This window comes from Lutjanus erythropterus, chromosome 14 (genome assembly GCF_056507025.1).
Source record: "Lutjanus erythropterus isolate fLutEry1 chromosome 14, fLutEry1.hap2, whole genome shotgun sequence".
NCBI lineage: Eukaryota > Metazoa > Chordata > Actinopteri > Lutjaniformes > Lutjanidae > Lutjanus > Lutjanus erythropterus.
In genome coordinates, this window is record NC_139330.1 from 508,023 (window position 1) to 534,447 (window position 26,425).

General features: G+C 39.2%; 1 protein-coding gene across 3 annotated transcripts; it reads left to right on the top strand.

The window, feature by feature from the left end:
• The first annotated feature begins 518 nt into the window (after positions 1 to 518).
• On the top strand, positions 519 to 17,484 carry LOC146314965 (NLR family CARD domain-containing protein 3-like). Of its 3 annotated transcripts, XM_084735259.1 has the most exons (12): positions 1,716 to 1,807; positions 2,940 to 3,059; positions 3,614 to 3,718; positions 4,069 to 4,147; positions 4,299 to 4,527; positions 4,681 to 6,484; positions 6,590 to 6,763; positions 10,035 to 10,208; positions 13,108 to 13,281; positions 13,398 to 13,571; positions 16,412 to 16,458; positions 16,590 to 17,481. In XM_084735259.1, the coding sequence occupies exons 1-12, from the start codon at positions 1,731 to 1,733 to the stop codon at positions 17,156 to 17,158; spliced, it is 3,726 nt and encodes a 1,241-aa protein (XP_084591385.1). In that variant the 5' UTR covers positions 1,716 to 1,730; the 3' UTR covers positions 17,159 to 17,481. The 3 variants fall into 3 exon arrangements, with proteins under 3 accessions (XP_084591382.1, XP_084591383.1, XP_084591385.1); XM_084735256.1 differs by lacking the exons at positions 2,940 to 3,059; positions 3,614 to 3,718; positions 6,590 to 6,763 and adding an exon at positions 519 to 642 and having other exon boundaries at positions 1,689 to 1,807; positions 16,590 to 17,484; XM_084735257.1 differs by lacking the exons at positions 2,940 to 3,059; positions 3,614 to 3,718; positions 6,590 to 6,763 and having other exon boundaries at positions 1,547 to 1,807; positions 16,590 to 17,484.
• Positions 17,485 to 26,425: the final 8,941 nt, after the last annotated feature.

The following is a 26,425-nucleotide window of genomic DNA, read 5'->3' on the forward strand; positions in this document are numbered from 1 at the left end:
GCTGTTTGTACCGATAAGTCATTTGTACGTCAAAATATGTCAATAGTAAATCTGCAAAAGGTCTTGCCAGAATCCCTTGTTTTCTGGATATTCAAGATGAACATTTACTGAATGTTATAGAAACAAACTTCACTGCTTTTTGAAATTATATGGCGTCATCTGGTGGTGAAAAAATAGACTGCAGGATAACCAGCACATTAATGGCACAAAACCACAAAACAACCACAAATCCTTAATGTCAAAGGAGTCTTGAAACTCACTAAATCTGCTTTATAGAAACCAAATAATTACATATAGACGTGTCCTCAACTGTTTCAGGTCAACATTTATTTAAAGCTGTTATCTGGCAGAATCATTTTTGTAATGAATCGGCTTTTGTTTTTGTTTTGTTTTGTTTGTTTTAGTTTCATTCAGTATTTAGGTTCTGTCATGTGACATTTCAATAGTTGCAGCAAAAGCTATAATTCCATCAATAAATAACATCTTGACTGACGAGACGAGGAGAAGAAAGGGGAGTTCCTTAAGCAGGAAGCAGGGGGCAGAGTGGATTGGAACGCAGCCTGTGTTCTTCAAGTTACTTTCGGTTTTGCTGAGTTGGTTTTGTGGCGCAGTTTGTTTCTTCCTCTGATCATCCAGATTAAGGTAACAGTGATGTCCATTAACTCATTCTGTCGTTAGTTAGTCACATTAAAACACAAAAAACTGCCGCTCCAGTTTCGATGTATGTGAATTTAACTCTGGATGAAAGACGTGAAGCAGCAGGTAGGAACCTAAACTATTTATTATTGTTTTTTAAGTAAGTAAATATGTAACTGCGTCACCTAATGAGCACTCCTCAAAGAGGGACTGATCGTCTCTTTACGTCAGTTTGTGATCAATAATCAGATCAGATAGATTTCCTTTAATGTAGAGACAGAGAAAAAACACTGTGCGAACTAACCGTGACTTCTGATTCTATTATTGATTTCAGTTATTGAAAATGATCATGACTGAGCATCTTAATCTCCACAGCAGAACGTGTATGTGTGGAACCAGATCTTTCTCCACCTCTTGCAGTGTCAGTTCTGTCCACAGCAAGAGGTGGAGACAGAGCAGCATTTCCTACAACTGTAGCAAACAGAGGACATCAGTGAATTAATCTGACCAAACTAAAATGTAACATCTACTTAAAGAAAATGCAGCCAGCGCCTGAGCATCATAGAGGCCGCAAGATATATCACTGCATGTATAATTGATCGCAACTGCAATAAAATTGCAATATTGCTATGTGCAGTTTTTTTTTTGAAAAAGGAAAAATGCGTGAGAAAACAGCATTATGATGAGTTACTGCAGAGCTGCAGAGAAGTTCTGACCTAAAAATCTTTGTTCTCCAGATGAAAGAAAACATGTTTGTTTGGTTCAGATCTCAATAAATATCACATCTTCACCATTTTAATAAAAATATCATTCACAACTTTTAAGTGTTACTTAAACTTTTATCTGTAAGGTCCTCCATGCAAAGTGTGTCCTGGGCTGTTGTTCAGTTCACTGCCTGTCTGTCTGTCTTGATGCCATCTAGTGGACTGATGGTGGAAGTACAGCAGCCTCTGTCTGAATAAAGTAACAGCCAATCAGAGGAGGAGGAGATGATACTTTTACAGGATGGTTTCAGCTGATGTGCAGATGAATGATTTGTGTTTCCTCTCCAGATGAAAGTGTGTGTGAGCTGATGTGGATGTGAGTCCAGCAGCATGAATCCATCTGAGGACAGACAGGAGGGAGTCCCTCCCTCTAAACCCACTCTGTACAGGAGACGTAAAGCTCAGAGGTAAAACCAGGATCTCTAACTGTCCATCAGTCTTTTCCAAGTCACAGCTCAGCACTCAGATCACTCCACATCATTACCCACACTCAGAGCTGTGTGTGTGTGTGTGCGTGTGTGTGTGTGTGTGTGTGTGTGTGTGTGTGTGTGTGTGTGTGTGTGTGTGTGTGTGTGTGTGTGTTGAAGCCCAGAGCAGCAGAACACACATTACTGTGCAGACATGTTAGCTCTGTAGTTCTCTCCACCCTACAGATGTTTTCTACTTCACTGTGCTGTGAAGGTCACTTCTCACAAATGAACCTGTGAAGACAAATGTGGAACAGTGAGTGCTGAGAGAGTCTACACGTAAAAATTAAGCTAACATTATATGACAGAGAGACATAAAGAACAGCAGCAGTATTAGCTGTTAGCTTACCTGAGGAAAACATCACTGAAACCTTTAATCTACATCACCAATATTGTTTGTTTGTCCCTGATTTTGGCTCAGAGTCCTGCTCCACAGTTATTGTGGTGATATTCGTGGTAAGAGTGCAGCTGAGTTCAGTCTGGTAGCTGCAGTCTACAGCTGCTGTACATTCAACCAGAAGAACAATGACAAAAGTGCTTGTTGACCGGTACAGAGAAATGCACTTCTATTGTGTACAGCAGATATATAATCTATATGTAAACACATCATAGAGCTTTGGATCATATGTCAGAGTATCGTCATTTTTGTCTAGATAAGACCAGCCTGTGAACAAAAACATGCCTCCATTTGCGTGTATTTGTTCATAGGCTGGTCTTGAGGGATCCAATATGGCGACGATGTTGACATGTCACAGCTATTGGCCACAGCAGCCAGTGTTCCATCTCTGTATGTATGTCTGTGGTGTAAACAGCCAGGCTACTTCTTGCTCGAGAACATCTGATGTGTGTGTTCCTCAATCAGCACCAGTCTGCTCAGAGATCTAGTCTTGGTTTAGTCCAGTGCTTTATGGAAAAATGAAGCGATGATACACAGACTGAAATCATTCAGCTTCACGTTTTATTGAACTTTTGGTGTGTTCATCCTTTTCTTGTTGATAGTGGCTACTTCCTCCAACAGCTTAGATTAAAAGACTGAAACTGAATCCTTGTGCTCCTTCTCTCTGTCTAACAGACAGCCCACCTCTACTGACCCAGAACCCGAACCTGAACCCAGCTGTGTGTCCTTCAAGAGTGACCGGTCAAATGATCGCAAAATTGATTTTAAAGGACAACAACCACCTGCTGCGAAGATGTAAGCTCCAAGCATCTTTCTTCAAGTGTTCCCTGATGCAGTCATTATGTTTCCAATGCCTGCATGGTATATAGAATAAAATACTTGTTGCATATGATCTGGCTGGCTGTTGGGACACGTCCACACACACACATACACACATACAGAGCGAGGTCAGTGCACAGCAAAGCTGATCATAGAGACAATAAAATGAAACAGGTGAAGTAACTTTGAGATTTCTTGAATTGACAACAACTACAGTCGTAACTGTAAGTAAGTGCAATAAAACCATGGCAAGTAAAAAGCCAATACTTTATCAATACAGCTGATCAACAAACACAGACATGAAGCCAATGATATTTTAATCTGTTCTGTCCACTGCTATTTTGCACAAGTACGGCTCAGTAGCTCAGCTGATAGCAGATTGAACCTTGCTAAAATCGAAGATGTCTGTATTGGTTAACTTTGACACATATGTTCAAATTCCTGCATTTTTTTAAATAATCACTAACTGGTTTCGTCCCAGTATGTTGTTGTTGCAGTACAGAATTTGACCTGTTTTTCTTTTCTATCAGGAGGAAACTGGAGAAACCTGAACCCAGCTGTGTGTCCATGAAGAGTGACGACTCTATGAATCGTCCACTATTATTTAAAGATGGACGGCACTTTGTTGATCAAAGGTGAGGATTTCAGACTGATGGTAAAAACAAAATAGTGTGTTTTTATGAGACTCTCAGTTGCGGCATCTACACTGTTTCATCAGCAGCTACCTCACACTCACAGTCACAACACATTCACACTGGGAGCTGCCCAGTACAACCAGTCACATACAAGCGAACTCTGATCAGATCAACTGGACCACCTGGAGCTGCAGACAGAGCTGTGGGATCAACAGCACTAATAAACCTCTGTCACTACAGGGAATCATCTGATTCACTGTCCAAATATCACTTCATGGACCACTTTACCCCGTGTTTGTCTCTGTGTGGACAAACGTAATATGAGCTAATTCTTCATGATTCCTCCACAGAGTCGACCATGAGACCTCAGGTATTTCCAGTCTTCAGTCTGCCCAGCAGCAGCAAACACACCTGGACTCCATATTTATGGTCTGTACATGTACAAATACTTGTACATCTATTCTGTTCTGTTCACAATAATCCTGATGCTGCACTTTTTAGACCAGTGTCAGTCCAACATGGATCTGATCTTTGTTTCCATGATTTTAATTTTTGTAATTCATAAAATTCTCTGCTTCAGACACTGGAGGACAACATTGTCACTTTTGTGAAGAAAGAGATGAAGGAGATCCAGAAGATTCTGAGTTCAGATTACCCAGAATGCTTAGAGACTCAGAGGGAGGATGAGGGAGGGGCTGATGGTGAGGATGACAAGCAGATGAGGAGCAGCAGAGAAGCATTTCTGAAGATCACACTGCACTTCCTGAGGAGAATGAAGCAGGAGGAGCTGGCTGACCGTCTGCAGAGCAGTAAGAGGATTTCTTCAAAGATTTAACATGTTGGATGACTTGGACATTAACTAATGTCTCAAGAGATGGAGAAAAACATAATCATGTACTAATACTAATTAAATGCTGAAATACTTGCGACTTATTGATCTTCTTTGTTTTGTGTTCATTCAGAGAGCAGTTGCGGAGTTTGTCAGGATAAACTTAAATCTAACCTGAAGAAGAAGTTCCAGTTTGTGTTTGAGGGGATTTCTAAAGCAGGAAACCCTAAAACCCCTCTGAACCAGATCTACACAGAGCTCTACATCACAGAGGGAGGGGCTGCAGAGGTCAATGATGAACATGAGGTCAGACAGATTGAAACAGCATCCAGGAAACCAGACAGACCAGAAACAACAATCAGACATAAAGACATCTTTAAACCCTCACCTGAAAGAGATGGACCAATCAGAACAGTGATGACAAAGGGAGTGGCTGGCATCGGGAAAACAGTCTTAACACAGAAGTTCACTCTGGACTGGACTGAAGACAAAACCAACCAGGACATACAGTTCATGTTTCCATTCACTTTCAGAGAGCTGAATGTGCTGAAAGAGAAAAAGTTCAGCTTGGTGGAACTTGTTCATCTCTTCTTCACTGAAACCAAAGAAGCAGGAATCTGCAGGTTTGAAGAGTTCCAGGTTGTGTTCATCTTTGATGGTCTGGATGAGTGTCGACTTCCTCTGGACTTCCACAACAATGAGATCCTGACTGATGTTACAGAGTCCACCTCAGTGGATGTGCTGCTGACAAACCTCATCAGGGGGAAACTGCTTCCCTCTGCTCGACTCTGGATAACCACACGACCTGCAGCAGCCAATCAGATCCCTCCTGACTGTGTTGACATGGTGACAGAGGTCAGAGGGTTCACTGACCCACAGAAGGAGGAGTACTTCAGGAAGAGATTCAGAAATAAGAAGCAGAGCAGCAGAATCATCTCCCACATCAAGACATCACGAAGCCTCCACATCATGTGTCACATCCCAGTCTTCTGCTGGATCACTGCTACAGTTCTGGAGGACGTGTTGAAGACCAGAGAGGGAGGAGAGCTGCCCAAGACCCTGACTGAGATGTACATCCACTTCCTGGTGGTTCAGTCCAAACTGAAGAACGTCAAGTATGATGGAGGATCTGAGACGGATCCACACTGGAGTCCAGAGAGCAGGAAGATGATTGAGTCTCTGGGAAAACTGGCTTTTGATCAGCTGCAGAAAGGAAACCTGATCTTCTATGAATCAGACCTGACAGAGTGTGGCATCGATATCACAGCAGCCTCAGTGTACTCAGGAGTGTTCACACAGATCTTTAAAGAGGAGAGAGGACTGTACCAGGACAAGGTGTTCTGCTTCGTCCATCTGAGTGTTCAGGAGTTTCTGGCTGCTCTTCATGTCCATCTGACATTCATCAACTCTGGAGTCAATCTGCTGTCAGAAGAACAAACAACATCCTGGTGGTCATTTTTAAAGGCCAGTGAGAAGCTAAAAGATGTACACCAGAGTGCTGTGGACAAGACCTTACAGAGTCCAAATGGACACCTGGACTTGTTCCTCCGGTTTCTCTTGGGTCTTTCACTGCAGACCAATCAGATTCTCCTACAAGGTCTGCTGACACAGACAGGAAGTAGCTCACAGTCCAACCAGGAAACAGTCCAGTACATCAAGAAAAAGATCAATGAGAATCTGTCTCCAGAGAGAAGCATCAATCTGTTCCACTGCCTGAATGAACTGAATGATGGTTCTCTAGTGGAGGAGATCCAACAGTACCTGAGTTCAGGACGTCTGTCCACAGATGAACTGTCTCCTGCTCAGTGGTCAGCTCTGGTCTTCATCTTACTGTCATCAGAAAAAGATCTGGACGTGTTTGACCTGAAGAAGTTCTCTGCTTCAGAGGAGGCTCTTCTGAGGCTGCTGCCAGTGGTCAAAGCCTCCAACAAAGCTCTGTGAGTACACAGATAGTTGGATTATTGTATTATTATTTAAATGCTACATATATACATATATATATAACTTACTGCTTGTTTTTTCTTTGTTAATGTGTGTTTTAGACTGAGTGGCTGTAACCTGTCAGAGAGAAGCTGTGAAGCTCTGTCCTCAGTTCTCAGCTCTCAGTCCTCCAGTCTGAGAGACCTGGACCTGAGTAACAACAACCTGCAGGATTCAGGAGGGAAACTTCTGTCTTCTGGACTGATGAGTTCACACTGCACACTGGAAACTCTCAGGTAGATCAAGTCATTTTGTCTTAAAGTATTTGAAATATTTCTCCAAACTATCAGCTCCGTGTAGTGTAAATAGTCTTTCTCATGTTAAGATTTTTGAATCATTTAATTTGGTGATCAGGATTTCAAACTAAATGAAGGCACACTTCTGATTTTTCAAGAAAATTCAAGGATCATCTTTCCAAATAAAAAAATATGTCAGAAAAATATGTCATGAGAAGAAAAGGAGAAAAGATAAATGAGGCTTTGAAAGGACAACACCACACTCAACACACTGTGCTGTTAGCTCAGAATCACTGCCTGCCATTATGAATCAAAATTGAATGTATTGGACCATTGGGTCATTTACTGGCACATTTGTCTCCCACATCACTTTTTCATTTCAAAAACCAATCAGTTTAGTGACACTGCATCCAAGGATTAGCAAGCTAACAGTGGCAAAATGCAATCGTCTTTTCCTAACAATATGTTGTGATTGGTGTGTTGACATTCAAAACATAAGGGATCATTGAAATTAACTTGCAAATTATTGAACACATTTAGATATCAAGATAACTAGGTTGGGTGTCACAGTGGTGCAGTGGTCAGCACTCACAGCAAGAAGGTCCTGAGTTTGATCCCCCAGCTGGATCAGGGTCTTTCTGTGTGAAGTTTGCATGTTCTCCTTGTGTCTGCGTGGGTTCTCTCTGGGTTCTCCAGCTTCCTCCCACAGTCCAAAGACATGCATGCAGGTTAACTGGTGACTCTAAATTGCCCGTAGGTGTGAATGTGAGTGTCAGTGGTTGTCTGTCTCTATGTGTCAGTCCTGTGATGAACTGGCGACTCGTCTGGGGTCCAACCCTTTGGGAATAAGTGATTACAGAAAATGAATGAATGAATAACTAAGTTTGTTGATAACACTTTATGTTGTCAGAATTTTATCTAATAATTTGACAGTACCACTGCCTCTGTGACCTACTAGATAGTCCTCTGAAGCTCTTGAGAATGCTTGGTCTAAAAGTTCCTTTTGTGTGCTGGTTTGATTTCCACTGCATCAGAAGAACCTTGAAGATTAGCTAATTTGATCCATGGTGAATTAAATAATGATGGTCTGAAAAACAAATTTCACTCACAAAAAACAAATGAGGTCATCCATTTGTTTCTTATATTCATCATTTTGTGACAGATGTTTCATGAACAGGAGAAATACAGGGACTGAAACAAAGACAGTCAGTTTCTAATACTGACTTACGTTGTTCTTAGTCTGTAACATAAATTATTAGCCCTCTAGGTTTGGTTTTGCAAGATATCAAACTTACTAAGCTTACCAAACCCAACACATCTACGCTCAGAGATAAAACTTCCAACTACAACCATAAAGGGTTCTTTGGCTTGTCCCCACAGAAGAACTCAACCAGGGAATTCCACAGAGAAGCTTTTTATATTCCAAGGGTTTCATTTTGAACCCACACAAGGCAGTTCCACAGAGAACCCTTTTATAATTTTGTAGTTTTAGCTAGAAACCACTTGTCCTCTGAGGGTATTCTACAGATGAAGCAAACAATATTGAATCCCATATTATATTTTGGTAATTCATCCATTCATTCATTCAACTTCTTATGCTTGATGGGTCATGGGGGGGTGGAGCCTATCCCAGCTGACGTTGACGCAGGTACAACCTGGACAAGTCACCAGTTCATTTCAGGATATGGGAATCCATCATTTAAATTTTAAAAATCACAAAAGTTTAAATTAAGAAAATGTTCAAATGAATTTTAATGAGTAAAGCATTTACTTTAAAATCTCAGACCAATTATGGATAAGGGAGACTTACTAAGGATAAGCAAACTAAACAGGTGAGGCTGTGTAGGTTCTGGTGGAAAAGGATCAAAAGTGAATATATCAACATCCAATATAACTGGTGAAAACAATAAAATAAATAAATGGTTTAGAACACATTAAGCCTATTACTTCATATCAGTTTGGCTTCTATGAGAAAGGCCTCAGATCTCACCTTTGTGCTATAAACAAAAAAGAGATGTAAGAAGTATGTAAACAGAGAAAATACAGCACACTATACAGACTCAAAAAATGTAACAGCCACCTCAGTCGTGGTTCAAACTATAAAATAGCACAAAAAAGACAATTGCCAATATAAATCGCAGTGTTCAGACACTGTCCCCAGACACATGAGAAACGTATTACAAAAAGTATCATATATACTAAGTGCTATCAATTGATTAAAATATTTAATTGCAATTAATGGCAAATTAATCTCACATTTTTGATTTGTTCAAAATGTACCATAAAGGAATATTGGTGTTTAAAATGTAATTCAAATGTAACTTTATTAAATAAAATGCATTAACCAAAAACAATTACAAATATTGTCCAGAAACATTTCTGAAGTCAGTGGCGCTTTTTGCCACAGCCAACTGCTGAAGGTAAATCCATCATAATCTGTTTCACCCAGTGTTTTGGATTAAGTATAAAGGTTCTTGAAATTCTGGGCTTCACCTGGAATTTTGTCTGAGATTAAATGTGGCAGAAAACCTCAGTCCAATGCGTTTTATCCCTCCAGTGCAGCGCACAATTTATATCTTCCTGGTTTAATATTTTAAAGTATTTCTACACAAAGCCTGTATTGTGTGTCTTATTCAGATGGTTGAGACACAAGTTATGGTATTAAGTGTATTAATGATCAGAGCTGTTTGAATTCATGGCACTTTGTGGTTGTTAACTAATTTATCAAAGCACTCGCTGTGTTTGACTGGTGACAAAACACACACTACCCTGCATGAAAATTTTTCAGAATAATATAGCACATGCTATGACTTTATTTTCCTTTCCTGTCCAGTGCCAATTAAAGTTATTGATCCCTTGCTATTTTACAACTGCATTTTTTTTGCTTTGCTGCCTCAACACTGGGGGGTTGCTACACCCCCAACTTTCAACTTTAGGGTGAATAAAACCCTTCTCATCCAAAAAAGGTTCTTTGCATTCATGAAAAAAATTGGAAAAAAATATATTGATACATAGTATTTCAGTGGCAATCTTTAAAAGAGAGTTTTTTTGTATCCAAGGGACACAGGTGGAGCACGAAATGAACGGACCCCGAGGGATATGGAATAGAGATTATATATCACCAAAATTAGCACCTCCTCACTGGATGATATATATTTGATATATATCAAATTTACTGAACTAATTGAAAGATTACTTACCTATGGCTTGGTGATTAATTGCAGGTCACAAATATTATTTTTCTTATTGTTGATTATTATCATCTCTTCAGACTGAGTGGCTGTAACCTGTCAGAGAGAAGCTGTGAAGCTCTGTCCTCAGTTCTCAGCTCAAAGTCCTCAAGTCTGACAGAACTGGACCTGAGTAACAACGACCTGCAGGATTCAGGAGGGAAACTTCTGTCTTCTGGACTGATGAGTTCACACTGCACACTGGAAACTCTCAGGTAGATCAAGTCATTTTGTCTTAAAGTATTTGAAATATTTCTCCAAACTATCAGCTCCGTGTAGTGTAAATAGTCTTTCTCATGTTAAGATTTTTGAATCATTTAATTTGGTGATCAGGATTTCAAACTAAATGAAGGCACACTCCTGATTTTTCAAGAAAATCAAGGATCATCTTTCCAATCCAATCTTTCTGTCCACACTGTAAACTGGAAACAATCAGGTCAGACCATTTTATCTTTCATTTTTTCTCTCATATCCATGTAGTTAAAATAACATCTCATTTTTGTCAAAAGATCTAAATCTCACATTCCATCAAAATTTGAAATATCACAGGTTTGAAATTCGGCACATTATGAACCAAGGCTGATAATGTTGTAACCATTCAATATTGGACCCAAAAAACGAGCACAGCCTGGAGACAAAGAGAGGTTTAGACAGTTTATTATGTGTTCCCTTTTTGAAGGTTGTCTGAAGGTTTGGCTGAGACAAACAGGGTTCAGGCTGCAGAGGGCTGAGCAGGGCAGGCAAAGGAGCTGGAGGCAGAGGACTGAGACAAGGCTGGTTCAGGCAGAGCTGGCATGGAGGATCTGAAGCACAGGAAAAAGGTGTTACAGAGGTCCAGAAAAAAAAACATCCAAAAACACACTAACAAAACCTTTAGCAGGCAAGAGCCTAGATGTCTGTGCCACATAGGAGACTGAACGATCTGGCAGAGCCTGGAAGTCTGAGCCGGGGTATATGCTGCAGTGTCTTGATTAGGAGATTGGGTGCAGGTGAGCAGGAGAGCAGCTGCAGAGGATCAGATGGATGAGCAGGAAGGAGGGAACCAAGAGTCCACGCCCAGCAACACAGACAGAGACAAACATGACACACTGGGGGGAGGAGAAACATGAAACACAAGGAAAGGGAGAGACAAGTTACTACGTGTGTATTTATCCATGAATTAATCAGTGCTGAGACCATATTATTCAACATGTTAAGAAAATTTTGGTTGCCATTTAGATATCCAGTTTAAATCTCAACTATTGGTGGTGGTCACATGACCCTGACAAAGATGGCAGCTTAAGAGAGAAGCTCTATAGCCATGCACAAAAATCATTTTATTACTGTGGCGTGGAATTCAAGAGCGATTACGTCAGCATCTCATACAATAAAGGAATGTGACATTTTCACTTGAGCTCTCAAATTGGCTACTCACAAGACGAAGGCAGCCCCAGCTCCTGACCAGCTGACATGGGCTGAAACTGGACAGTGTAAATAACAGTCTTGGAGATGTGATGACTGCTATATCAGCGCTAGAGGGCAGAGTGGCTGAAATTAAACAGGATGTCTTGGCACATACTAAATGCACTGAAGAAGCAGTGAGTCAAGTGGCTGCAGCAGAAGACAAACTTGATAAAATACATACTGAATTAGCTTCAACTGCAAAACGGCTGTCATATCTGGAGACCACGCCTGACAACGTAGAGAATCAAAGCAGAAGGAAAATCCTATGTGTGTTTGGTCTACAAGAATATGCTGAGAGTTCTCATCTACTGCTGGATGGGTACCCTTGTTTGAGAAAAGTTGTCAAAGTGGCTGGGACTCTGCTCAGACCAGGCTCTGGTATGGAAAGAATACACTGAAGCCACTGAAGCTTAACCAACACAGAGCAGCTCTTATTCGCTACAGGAAATTTCAAGATATAGCAAATTTTTATCATCTCTTATCACAGAAGACCATTCCATATGATGTAGGAAAATCCACTTTGAAACGATGCAGAGATGTTGTGAGTTCAACACAGTAAGAAAGCTGTTCGAGGAGATGGGAATATTCTGGGAATATTCCAACTCAGTCCTTGCAAGATTAGAGTGGACCATGACAGGAAATTATTCCTTTTTCCTTCAACGTGGAAGCAGAGGAATTTCATCATGATATTCAACCTAAAGGGCGAACTTTTCTGTACACGCCCGTTGTTGGCTTTCTCAGACTGATTAATGGAACTGGTGATGTGCATGTTACAAATTACCTGTTGTAATTATATTTGAATTGAATATAAAATATATTATATATTAATGGTGAACAATGTAAATGCAGTGTGAATTGGTTCTGGTGCTGCTGCGTTTTCCTCCTTCATTCTGAGTTTGATAAAAAAAAACATTGTGATCTAAGAGAAACCTTAATTATGTTTCCAACTAATTTCCTTTTTAAGTTTACTTCATAAAATGACAAAGATTGGAAGGGAGGGGTAAGATTTGTTTTTCATTTGAGTGGATTTTTTTTTTTTTTATCATCCCATGAAATTACAGACCCAATGAAGTTTTCTTCTTTATAGCATAATTTACTCTTTTTTTAATATCTGGGGAAAACATATTGTCAGAGGATGCATTGTGCATAGTTGGTAATGGGTTAAACTTCCACACTGTAAAAAGTTAGGTTCATGTAGTTTAGGAGAAAAATGTGGTAAGTTGTTGGCTTGTCAATTGCAATTAACTCTTAACTCCCTGCTAGAATTTTTTAATAAAGTGGCCAGCCAGCGGCACAGAATATCCAGTTTTATGAATATGTTAACATGAAACATCAACAGAAAGAACAAATCTTCTAGTCTCAGACACAAAAAACGTTTTGTTCGAGCTTCATTCATTGTTTTTTATAAGCACTTGAATGTTGGTTGGTTTCATCAAAAAAATCCACTTTTCAGACACAAAATGGAGAAAAGTGTTTTTGTTAAAGAGACTATCAGAGCAGAATTCAAGCAGAATATCAACTTCATGTTTTTATTTTTTATCAGTTCATATGACATATGTGACATCACTGTTACCAGTACTGTACCAGTTCACATTAGGTGTGTGTGTCCCCAAGATAATGGCATTTTGAAAATAATGACATTATTCCTGTTGTTGATTGTTGTCTCCTCAGACTGAGTGACTGTCAACTCTCAGAGAAAAGCTGTGAAGCTCTTTCCTCAGCTCTAAGTTCCCAGTTCTCCAGTCTGAAAAACCTGGACTTGAGTAACAACGACCTGCAGGGTACAGGACTGACGCGACTCTCAGCTGGACTCAAGCATCCACAATGTACACTGGAAACTCTCAGGTCAGGATTCATCAACTTCTAAAACCAGATGTGATTATTTAATTTCAGACTCTATCCAATGACATGTTTGCTATTTGACTATGTGTGTGTGTGTGTGTGTGTGTGTGTGTGTCCAGTCTGTCAGGTTGTCTGATCACAGAGGAAGGCTGTTCTTCTCTGGACTCAGCTCTGACCTCCAATCCCTCCCATCTGAGAGAGCTGGACCTGAGCTACAATCATCCAGGAGACTCAGGAGTGAAGCTGTTGTCTTCTAGAGGGGAGGATCCTCACTGCAGGCTGGAGACTCTCAGGTATGAAGAGGCCTGCTGCAGCAACAGACAGTCAGTCTGAAACTCACAACATCAGTCATGCTCATATGACCCTGACAAACCAAACTGATCTCAAAAAACCTGAGCCGATAAACACTCACTCATCAAAGTGTTAATAATAATAAAAAATAGCGCTGACTGTTGCCAGGGTTTGAATAGCAGTGTGATGTCATACACCCAGGTTTGGTTGCTCTGTGCCAATTTCAGGGCACTATTTCCTCACACAAGAGGTCACTTGACAATATTTCTACAACCCCAATTCCAAAAAAGGTTGGGACAAATTTCATTTTGTGTAAAATGAAAATGAAAAAAGAATTTAATGATTTGCAAAACATTTAGAAAGACAAGATATTTAATATGCAAACTGTAAAACTTTGTTTTTTGTAAATATGCACTCATTCTAAAATTGATGCCTGCAACACTCCTATCCCAACAAAAGTTGAGACAGGAGTAACAAAAGTTGTGGAATGAAAACACCTATCAGTTTGAACATTAAATATCTAGTTTTGTCAAAATATTTGCAAATCATTGCATTCTGATTTTATTTACGTTTAACACAATGTCACAACTTTTTTGGAATAAAGGTTTTATATTATCAATATATCAACTGAACATTATGCAGTTGTGAGCTGTTGATATTGATGAACCCACAGAGAACAGTCTCCATCTCTGCAGCTCTACTCAGCCTTTAAGCCTCTTTTAGCTCCTAGTTTTGATGTTTGGTGAAGAGAGTGAATATTACAGTTACCTGTAGTAGCACTCACAACAGTCATCATGAAGTGCTGCAAGAGGCTGGCCTTACAGCACATCAAAGCCAGCCTCCAACCCACCTTAGAACCACACCGGTTTGTTTACACATATATGTATACAGAAGATGCGTCATCAAGGACTTTCTGACCCACTGCCCCGAGAGTGACAGACCCTCACCTCTCCTCCACCCCAGAGGCAGATTTAGGGGGCGGTTACTTAGGCTCAAGCCACGAACATTTTCTCCAAAGCTCTGAATCTTTTCCATTTTAAAAATGACATTATGCACCTAATTTCTCGCTCTCTCTCTGACTGCACCAGCACTGTCCCTCTGTGTGTGTGTGTGTGTGTGTGTGTGTGTGTGTGTGTGTGTGTGTGTGTGTGTGTGTGTGTCAGTGTGTGTGTGTGTCAGTGTGTGTGTGTGTCAGTGTGCAGTACTGGAGTCTAACAGAGAGGCAGCAATGTGCTACCAACAGACACGTAGCACATAGATTGCCTTGAAGAAGTGTTTCTTACTTGCACTTACCAGTGTTGCACTGTGAGTTTCCCTGTCTCCCCCTTAATATAATATAAAATAATATGATGAAGATGCTTTATACAGTATTTCTGATTGGTTCACAGCTTGTACATGTTATATAGTTATTTGAAATTTAAAGTCATTCAACTAATTCGTGAAATTCACAGATGATGTGTTTGCAATGATAAAATGATGCAGAGAAAAAGGAATGTAGGAGAAAGTGAAGAAACTAAAGGAAGAGGAAGGACGGAGGAAGAAAAGGTCAGGAAGATTAGATAAGTGTGAAATCGAGCCAGGATGGAAAATGAGTGAGAGAGTTAAATAGAAAGGACAGTAGAAAACCAAGGACGAGAAGAGAGATGGTGAGAGGAGTGAGAGAGGGGTGAAAATCAGAAGTTAAGAGGAATGAGGAGAGAAATGTATGATGAGGAGCCAGGAAGAGAGGAGCACTAGTGAGACGAAGACAGAATTGGAAAAAGAGGAGAGAAGAAAGGGAGGAGTGACAGAGAAAGTGAGGAAAAGAATGAAAGAGAAAAATAGGAAATAAAATGTGAAAACTTGTGGAGAATGCAGGTTAAGAGGGTGAAGAGGAAGAGGGGCGAGAGATGAAAATGTGTTGAGAAGAAAGGAGTGAAGAACAGAAGAGCTGCAGTCAGGAGCACATGAAATAAATGTGAGGAAACAAGACATTGTGTGATCCAGAGATCTGAACAGTGACTTCAACCAGCTGCTGACTGAATGTTGAGTTTAAGACATTTGTTTTCATCATTAGGGGTCATGAATTTATGTGTGTTAACAAGTGTTCTCCAAAGCTTATTGTCTGCTTCAAGTTCTTAAGTTATTTCAGTGGTGGCGCAAAACATTTTGCATTTTGCAGTGAAGCAAATGTTACTTTGGTGCATGTGGAAGCAAAAATACTAAATAATAAAATTTGGCTGCAGTCTCTGGGCTTAGCCCCAGATCTCCTCAATGTCTCCTGCTTCACCCTTACGCTCAACAATGTCTCCCCAGAGGACTGTGTTGAGCCTCATTTGCTACATCCTTTACACATCTGCACGAACACCATCATCGAGGAGATGAGATCACCTACAGGGATGAAGTCCCAAAAAGTTCCAGTCTGATGTTCAGAGAACAATCTTGTCTTGAACTCCTCAAAAACAAAAGAACTCATAACAGATTCAGAAAGAACAGGGCAGAACTTGATCCACCATACATCAGGGATTTGTGGAAAAGGTCCAGAGAAGGAACAGAGAAATTAGTTCATGCTGGTTTAAGCATTTGATGTACTGACTGGTGGAGGAAATTAAGTTTGTGATAATTGTCAATGTAATGCTGATAATAATTCATCGTGAATATGTGAAAATAATGAGCAGTAGGTATCAGCCAGCAAACAGTAGCTCCACTGAACTAAAAGAATATCAGCTAATTAATAAGACGTGCTTTATGTGAACATGTACATTAGTCAAGAATAATGAACCTCTGCATTTCACTGTGATGTAATGTCCGTGTTTTAATGCTGAAAGATGATGTACTGCTCTGACCCTCCTCCTCCTTTCAGGGTGGAGCCTGCTGGAGTCCAGTGGTTGAGACCAGGTCTGAGGAAGTGTAAGTGTGTTTTTAATTTGATCCATGAAAACATAGCAGCTCACATTCAACTGCCTTCAAACTGAGACATAACTCATTCAAATCTCTGATGTCATCATCAAACTGTCAACCAGCTTTGTTCTCTCCATCAGATTCCTGTGAACTCCAGTTCGACACAAACACAGTAAACAGAAAGATCAAACTGTCTGACAACAACAGGAAGATGACACATGTCCTTGAGAATCAGTCTTATCCTGATCATCCAGACAGATTTGACTACTGGCCTCAGCTGCTGTGTAGAACTGGTCTGACTGGTCGCTGTTACTGGGAGGTCGAGTGGAGTGGACATGTTGATATATCAGTGAGTTACAGAGGAATCAGCAGGAGAGGAGACAGTAGAGACTGTGTGTTTGGAGTGAATGGTAAGTCCTGGAGACTGACCTGCTCCAGTGATGGAGGTTACTATGTCTGTCACAATGACAGAGTAACATACATCACCTCCTCCTCCTCCTCCTCCTCCTCCTCCTCTGTCTCTAACAGAGTAGCAGTGTATGTGGACTGTCCTGCTGGCTCTCTGTCCTTCTACAGAGTCTCCTCTGACAAACTGATCCACCTCCACACCTTCAACACCACATTCACTGAACCTCTTTATCCTGGATTTGGGTTCTGGTCCTGGTTGTACAACCCTTATTCTTCAGTGACTCTGTGTTCTCCTCATTAGGGTGAAAGACACTCTGACCTGTGACAAAAACTTTCTCACTGCAGACACACAGCAGATGTTAGTTAATACTAACCTGATAAATGAACTGTAATGGAGGAAGAAGAGAGAGAAGGCTGAGGAAACTGATCATTGGCTTAATGTGCTCGTGTGATGGAAAGAAATCATGTCATTTATTCATCTCATCTCTGTCTGGTCTGTCTTTGTTCCTGTTATTTAATAAAGTTAAATAAATGAATAATGCATGACTCTGGAGTGGTGGAGGAAGTATTCAAATAAATTATTTCAGTAAAAGCAGAAGTACTACAATGTAAATGTACTTAAAATTTCACTGGTAACAAAAGTACTAATAATTCAGAAAAGTGTCCCCTTTGAATGTTACACTGATAAACATTTATTGGATTATTACTACTGATGAATGCATCTGCTCTGATGTTCTGAGAGAACTTTGTTATGATCTGACATTATACAAATTAAATTATAATTTATTTTAATTCATGTGTAAGCAGCACTTTGCTGTTGTAGCAGCTGATGTGGAAATAATGTAAACTATTGTAGATACTGTTGGTAGTTTAATGTATAACACGTCATATTTTATGAACTAGTCACATGTTTAAATGTAAAATCTGAATATTTAAAGGAACTGCAGCCACTAGAAAAATGTAGTACAGTAAAAGGTACAGTAGACTGAGTTTATTCTGCCACTCAGTAACATCTTCATCAGCATCATCACTGCAGAACCAGCAGGAGGCGCTGAAGTTCATTGGAATTCTAACACTCAGGAAGTTCTGTGTTCATCAACAACCTGGAAAAACACCTGTGGGAAGCTCTCATCTTTTGTAGATGGTAGTTGTAGTCTGACAGCATTGTGCACTGAAAAGAGGAAACACAGAAAAACCAGCTGACAATGTTTTAGATGAAGAAATAAATCTAATGCCAAATTCCCAAGAAGGCATAAATATTTGAGAATTCTTGTAGACAGTGTGTATGATTTTTGATGGAGTCTGGCAAATTTCTACTTAAGCATTTTTAGCACTGATAACCTGGTTCTTAAGCATTTTTAACTTAGTAGGAGAGTCTCCTACCCTGGAATGTGAGTAGGATCTGAGTTAGCCTGCTGGAGTTCGATGGCTGAGACCAGGTCTGAGGAAGTGTAAGTGTGATTTTAATTTGATCCATGAAAACAAAACAGCACACATTCAACCATTCATTAATTCAACCTTTATTTTAACTCAGAAATGAACTGAGGTAGAGACCTCATTTACAACATAGCCGAGTAAAACAATGAAATAAAAGGTCCTAGACACCAAAACAAAACAAAAAAAACCAGAAACTTACATAAAAGTGGCAGCAAGAAGAAAAAAAAACAATTAAAGCCACAATAACATTTTAAGACTAAATAAAAATGTCAATAATAAATAAAAACAGTTCAAACTTAAGGCATATTAATAAGCTGAAACAGGAACACCTGGAAGTAAAATGTGATAGTTACAGATTTACTTTGCCCTGTGGATAAAAATGAGGAAAGCTTTAAATTGTTCTGCATGTTGTTCCATGCTGCAGCTGCACATTATGAAAAACTAGATTTTCCAAAGTGAGCATAATCCAATCTTTCAATCCAAATTTCAATTCAAGCTGCACACTTACTCACAATTGCAATAAAACTGCAATATGACAAAGTGCAGTATCCAAATCACAGAACCAAATCAAATTTTTGGATAAAGGAGAAATGTGTGAGTTAACAGCGTTATAAGAAGAGACCGTAGTGCTGCAAAGATGTCCTGGCCTAAAAATCTAAAAAGAAAAAAAATCTTGGTTTGATTTGGGTCTCAAGAAACATCACATCATCACGGTTTTATAGGTTCTTTTCTGTAAAAACATGGAAATTGCAATGCTACAATGATCATTTCCACTAATCATATCAGTCAAAATAATTACAATATGACTTTTTTACCAAATCGTGCATGATGATTAAAATCAACATCAGTTATAATGCTACTAATAATCAGCTGTTTACTGATCTAAATGAATACTATAAGCAGTCTGATTCAGCTGTAACTGCGTTGCTTCAGACTGACACTGATGAACCAAGAATTTCTCATGTCGCAGCTTCGTCTTCTCTGTCCTCATGTCTCTTCCTCACATCTCTCTCTCATAATCCTCAGTGAGAGGAGCTGAGACACAGGTGGTTTAAATCGCAGGAGGCACAATATTTGTTAAAGGCAAAATATGTCAAAATGTGCTGCAGAGACTGAAGAAAACATCTTTCTTCAGTACACGTCTCGGCAAAGATCACAGCTTAATAATTATAATATGTTTTACAGAGAAAATTAGAATAATACTGCAAAGCTTAGCATTCTCTCCAATATCAGAAATCATATCACAATTACAATATCAGCCAAAAAAAAATTGCTATTAGCCATTATTTGAAAAAGTGACAGCTGTAGAAGACGGAGCAGCGGGGTGATAAATCTGTTATTTCAGCCACAGCCATCATCTAATGATGCTTCTGTGGTGTACAGAACCCCTCCTGCTCTGTTTCTTCTGTGGTGGATTTCATCCTCACCAAAAACCAAACCAATCATGTTTTAGATTGTTGAAATATTTCCTGTTACACAGTGTTTGTTGTTCAGCTGAATCAGACGAACACATCTGCTCCTCTTCCTCTGTGTTTCTGTTATATAATCTCTGAGCTTCTCTCATCTCCGCCTGCTGCTTCATTATCATCTCCATCATCAACCAGACAGGAAAAAAATATACAAATGTTCAGAGTCGATTCATCGGTTGGTTATGTTCTTGATTAAGTTGCTATAAAATGTTGAAAAATGTTGATCAGTGTTTTCAAAGTCCAAGATGACATCTTCAAATGTCTTATTTGGTCCAGAAACCAAAGATATTCCAGTTATTGTTATAAAAGAATAGAGAAACCAGAAAATATTCCAATTTAAGCTGGAGTTAGAGAAGTTGACTTTTTATTTAAAATAGCTACTCAAATGATTCGGCAATTATCAAAGTAGTTGCAGGTTAATTTAATAATTGATTAGTAATCAAATATTTGATTAATTGTTGCAGCTCTACATTCAAGTGATCAATACATTAATACATCATAAATCGTTCTCTGTTATTTTATCTTTTTGGTTTTGGTTTTGCACAGTTAGTACTTTTACTTTTGGTACTGTTTTTGCATGTAATGGTATGTCTGTATAAATAAAGTTTATTGTTATTATTGTTGTTATTCTGGTTGTTTTTGTTATCAAAAATCAGCTCCACCTTTACCAGTTCCAAAATATTAATGCATCAATAAGTATAGTTTAGTAATGTAATATATAGAACCAGACAGATATATCATTTGGTCAGTATTATCAGTCTCATGTCTGTTGTCATAAACACTTCTTTTAAATAGCATAATGAAGATTTTTATTTTATTTTTTTCTTACTTTTATTGGCAGCATTTCATGTTTATTTTTAACCATTTTGTATCAAAGTTCTAAATTCTTTTATCATGAGAACTCTACTTTACATCAAACAGTCTGACACAGAACTGGAGGAGAACACAGCAGGTGTGACATGCAACACACTCACTACACAATCTGCACTAATTACACAAGTGCAGGTGTCAATGTTCACAACTTTGATCAGAGCCTAGATTCTATGAAATCAGTATCACTGATGGTCCTCAGGCTCCCTCTAGTGGTACACTGAGGATGAAACTAATTCATTTTAAAATATATAATCAACATACAACAAACTTAATAAATTTTGTCTTTAATGTAATATTTCTACTTTAATATCAGCCTGCTACATAGTCAGGTTCATAAAAATGTCCTGAAAAATTAGGACAGTTCCAAATTACAAGCATGTGTCATAAATCTTTAATCCTGTCCTGTTTGTCCTGAAAATCAACCACTGTAGAGATCAGATAATATGAACAACGCATGAATCTGTGGAAATATGATCAAATTACCTACGTAGGTCCTGCTTTTAATTTTTAGAAAGTGTATTATTGATGTATTTTTACTTGTATATTGCACTGATTAGGTTATCAAAAAGGCTGAATTGTCCGGATCAGATGGTGGAGAGTGCAGCTGCTACTGCTGGATGAAAAATATAAAAATGTCAAACAAATGTGTTTGTGAGCTTCTTCAGCTTAATGACATCCATGACTGAAATGACTGTAACACACCTGTCACCTGTGCCAGAACACTGTGCATCATATCATCCTCAGAATCTGTCACTGAGCTTGATAATATTGATAACAAACATGTTAATCATTTTGACATGACACACCCACCCATAACTCCTTGTCCTGAATTCCACCCGCTCTTATTACATCTCAGCTGCACCTATGATCAGTTACAAGATAAACTGTGATGACAGTGTGGCTCACAACAGTCAACAATAAGTACCACCTTAGAAGATATTAGACTGACCAAACACCAACATTATGACTGACAGAGGAGGCAGTACAAACAATTTTTACTCTAGCAGAAGTACAGATACTTGTGAAAAAAGACTCTGGTAAAAGTAGTGGTCCTTATTCAACTTTTTAATACGGTAAAAGTGATAAAGTACAGGCTCTAAATGTACTCAAATTATAAAAGTCTTTGTGTTGATGCATCTTTTATGTTGTTTTTTATCTTATGTCTTTTTTGTCTTGTTACATCTTTTTTTCTTGCTACGTCTTACACGTCATTTTTCATCTTGTTACATCTTTTATGCCATATTACATCTCGAGTCTTTTACATGATTTTCATCTTGTTGCGTCTGTCATGTGTGACATGCACTGATGGGCAGGCCAACAAATCCTTTTTTTCTATGTGTTATTGTTCGTCTATTTAGGTTGAAATTAGTCACGATGTTGAAGGCGGTGTACAATGATGCAAAATAATTACTAATCAATAATTCCCCTACAATGCATTAAGGCCCCAACACATGATCAGCGGTAAAAACGCTTTGCTCTGGCTGTCCCATTATTTTCCTATGGACAGAGCGGTAGCGCCCGACCTAGCAGCACCGCTACCCTCGGCGTGGCGCACCGCTCGGATCTGCCGCTCACCACTGCACCTGACCTCGTTTGCCGCTGACCTTTCAAAGCGCAACCAATGAGATAACAGCTGAATGTGACGTAGCCAGAAGTGACACATACAAACAGAGGAGGGAGAGAAAATGGAAGAAAAAGCTCATTCTCTGTGTTTCCGAGTTCCCCGAACTGTATAACACATGATACCACGATCTCGGCAGGAAGAGTATTGCTTGGCGAAATGTCAGTAGTCAGATCGGGCTACCAGGCTTGTGATTAGGCAGAGTTTACGAGCTACCGTTAAGCTAAATACAATGCTAACGTTAGTTTAGCTGTTTGTGTATGTTTGTTATTCCAGGCAGACACAGTGAGGATCAGTGCTTCACAGATATAAACTGTCCTTCAGCTCAGCGACAGTAAATCCTATCATGTTGTTACATAGAGCTGTGGTTAGTTTTTGCAAAAGGGGAGTCTGCTTTTTCCTCCTCGTCCCGGAGTGACAAGTAGCGTTTGGTGTTGCCTAGCAACGGGAATAGCTCGCACTTCTCGATGACGTATACCTGAGCTCCTCCGCGTCCGCTCGGCGCCTCTGCGCCCTACCTGGCGGTGAGCGAAGAGCAAATTTCTTGTCATGTGAAGGCCCCTTTAAACACAGCAAAACACCAACCCTATTCAACTACAGGTCAAGACTGTTGTGATCCAGATATGATCTAGCAGTACTAGTAACTTTTAACTAGAACTATCATTGTTGCTACTTCAAGACAGTCCGACACACTGCACATCCACACAGACAATAATCAGTGAGTTATTTTATTTTGGGATAATGAGACTATTTTACTGAAGTCAGGGAGAATGAAACTGCGCCAAATCCTTCACCTGTAATGGAGACACTACAAGCACTACATTAAAACACCTGCTGAGTCTAATACAGAGCAGTATAATGTTGCAATATAGGTTTTCAGAAATGCTCCATTACACTGTAGGAGGTTAGATGTCATAGCTTGACAGACTCATAATACCGTGACCATGTGAACTGTTTCTCCGAAACTGACTTTGTGCCTTCAGACCAATCAGACTGCATTCTTTGATCAAATCAGTTGAAAAGGAGACAGCCTTCAGACACAGGAAGGATTAAGATGCTGATTATATCTTTACTGAACATAACATATGATAAATAAGCAGGTCTTTCTTTTTACACACAGACAGACAGACGAGACACCAGAAAGCTGCTGATCTGACGGACATTCACAGGGACAAGGTGAGTGAGTCTAATTACAGATTTTTTTTACATGTTTGAAAAGATTTCACATGAGATGAATGTTTGATTTGCATGATGACAAAAGTGACTAAGGAAAATGGCTTCAAATAAACTGTCTGGGTCCCCTAACAAAGAGGATTCTTAATATCTACAGACATGATATTGTGGTGAGCTGTGGTTCACTCATGATAAACTAGCAAGTTATTAATTAACAACAACAAGCAGAGACACAACCTACAGCTGAACAATCTGACACCCACACAAGAAATCTGTACTCTGACTGACAGATGTTGGAGATGAAATAATTTTATAAAGTAAAAGATGAAAGCTGTTCAAATACTGGAATTCAAAAAGTATTTATTGCACCATGTCACAGCATTTCACGGTACTGCTTGGCAATAAATCCATATTATATGGTTATTGATATAAGACCACTAGACTAGATATGATGTTATATTTTGGATATGGTTATATGGTGGCATGTAGACATAAGTGTTGTCTTTTTCTGGTTTTAAAGGGTGCATTACAGTAAAGTGATGTCATTCATTGGTGACAAAGGCTATCAATAGTTCAACCAATAGCAAAATGCAAATGCAATAGGCAGATTTCAAACACTTGCTATGCATATTAACAGGGATGGAAGTAACTAATTACAAATAGTCAAATTCTTGTAATTAAATGGTATTTTGGGGGGTACTGATACTCTTATGAGTAGATTAGTCTGTACTTTTACTCATACTTAAGTATGTATTTCACCATGTAATCTACTTTTAAAATCATAATGGAGTACTGTGTACAATTTGAGTTAATATCCAAACCTTTCATCTGCATTTTTGTAGCCAATCAGGTGATCTGATCACACATAGACCACATAGAATGTTAATGATAATTTGATTATTTACCACTGATAATTTAACCAATTAAAACTGCACCACATTTGACATTGTTTGATCTGGCAGAGTTATTTGATGAATGTGGAAATTTAAACTTAAAATGAGAAAAAATGATACAAACATGTAGTTTATATATCTATATATCAACTTATTAATGATTTTTATAATTATTAATGATTAATCAATTAGTCTATCAATATTTTCAACTAGCGGTTAAGGAAATATGCAGAAACTTTGCAACCGTAGAAGTGACCACTGAGCAGAACAGAGGAGTTGGGAGTAAATTTGCATTTAACATCAGCGGTTACAATAATACTATGAGCAGATTCTCAGATGAATACTTAATAATATTAATTTAATTTCATACATTTATTAAGTGTTTTTCTAACAGTAATATGTAACAGGATTGTAATTCAGTACAGATTTATGTCAAAGATTTGGACCTTTTTGCTCCCATTTTTCATGAGAGGAAATCAAAGATCTCAGACTCAGACCTCTGTGCCCACAAAAGATTTTTTCTCTACAGTTTTGTTCACAGACGTGTTAAAGTCCATGTTAGGTGGATGGATTATCTCGGCAAAGGAGAAGTGCTCACTAACAGGTGTGACATAAAGAGATGCTGATTAAACAGCAGGAGTTTTGCACAGGTGTGTTCACAAAAGGACACTTTAGAATGTGATGTTTGATCTTTAAAAAAATCACTTATTAGACACTGAACTGTGGATAACTATGCCTCTGATTCCTGTTATTCTTAGCCTAACCCTCACCAGTCACCCTTTATGCCTGAACTTAACCAACCCAACCAACAAACACAAACAAACATTTTGTCAGTCAGAGGCAGATGAGGGCAGGTGATGACTTTGCCCTCCTTGGCTTTATGCCAACAAACCAAGCCCTTCTCTCTGCTTCAAAAGAGGTTCGTCATCTTGTCATCAGCTGTGGAATGCATGAAAACCAGTTTTCAGGTTTGTGTTTGCTGCCAGTTGCTGGTTCAAAGAGAAAAGGAGGTGATGACTCCAGTGGTCACAGTCAGTAACTACAACAGCACCTCCAACAGATATCTGCAGGTTATCCAGGTTCACACTAACTGTTTCCTTCCAGCTGTCTTCAAGATACAAGATGGTGATGATGATGGTGGTTTGAGGTTTTGTGTTAGTAGTTTCCTGCTATATTTTGTAGTCCTTATCCTCCCTCCTCTGCTTCTCCTAATCTGTTCCAGCCTTTCATCAGCCACGCCTGTTGCCTATTACTCACCTGCCCCTGATCAGCCCCATAGTAAACCCTGTGTATATATACTCACCTGTTTCCTTGCCACTTGTAAGACAGGATTCCTCGTCTTTATTTCTGTGCTTTTTTTTTCTTTTTACTGTATTAGTTTCCCTGGTTTATGGAGTTTATACTCACGATCTGCTTTGGATTACCTACCCATGAATGACCTTTTGGACCATCAGTAAGAATCTACCCTGCCTCAGTAAGTGTGTCTTCACATGAGTCTATACTCCTTTGAGATCATTACAGGTTATAATTAAACTTGTTAAATCTGTTGGTCCATTCTTGCTCACGATCACCTAGGTAAACTTTGTGAGTGTGCATGAAGCGTGTGCTGCTCAAGTGGTAGGTGGGACTCAGGACAGAGAAAATAAACCTAACTCATGTCCTGGTGATGAGACTCAACAACCACCCGTTTGTAGGTTTTCTTCTTACTGCAGCTTTAAGGTAATGGGGAAAAGACTATGCACAAACTAGGAACAAAAACCATGAGCTGCCATGGTTGAGTCGCTCTCCCTTCAGTCATAACTATATCACCAGTTAGCATCATAGCTAGGCAAATGTTAGTGTTGCTGGGAATGCCTGGAAGTGTAAAGCCAATCACAGCAGAGATGGGGCATGTTTTCCACAAGGCAAAATGAGTCTGTGTCCAGAGAGTCATTTTAGTCTCTCCCCTGCTTTCTGACTGCAAAGTTGTGCTCTCATTCTTCCTGACCACTGACCAATGTGAATGAGAATCTTCTCTGTCCAATAACAAACAACCATGGATTAGTTTGAAGTATTTAGTGTCTGGAATGTAATGTAATGTCCCCTACACGTCAAGGTAGAAA

What these genes read in the sequence shown, in the direction of transcription:
- LOC146314965 (XM_084735259.1), top strand. Translation starts at nt 1,731, where the DNA reads ATGAATCCATCTGAGGACAGACAGGAGGGAGTCCCTCCCTCTAAACCC. An exon ending in GGCTGACCGTCTGCAGAGCA is followed by an intron (nt 4,528 to 4,680) that starts GTAAGAGGATTT and finishes GTGTTCATTCAG; the next exon opens with AGAGCAGTTGCGGAGTTTGT. An exon ending in GAGACCAGGTCTGAGGAAGT is followed by an intron (nt 16,459 to 16,589) that starts GTAAGTGTGTTT and finishes TCTCTCCATCAG; the next exon opens with ATTCCTGTGAACTCCAGTTC.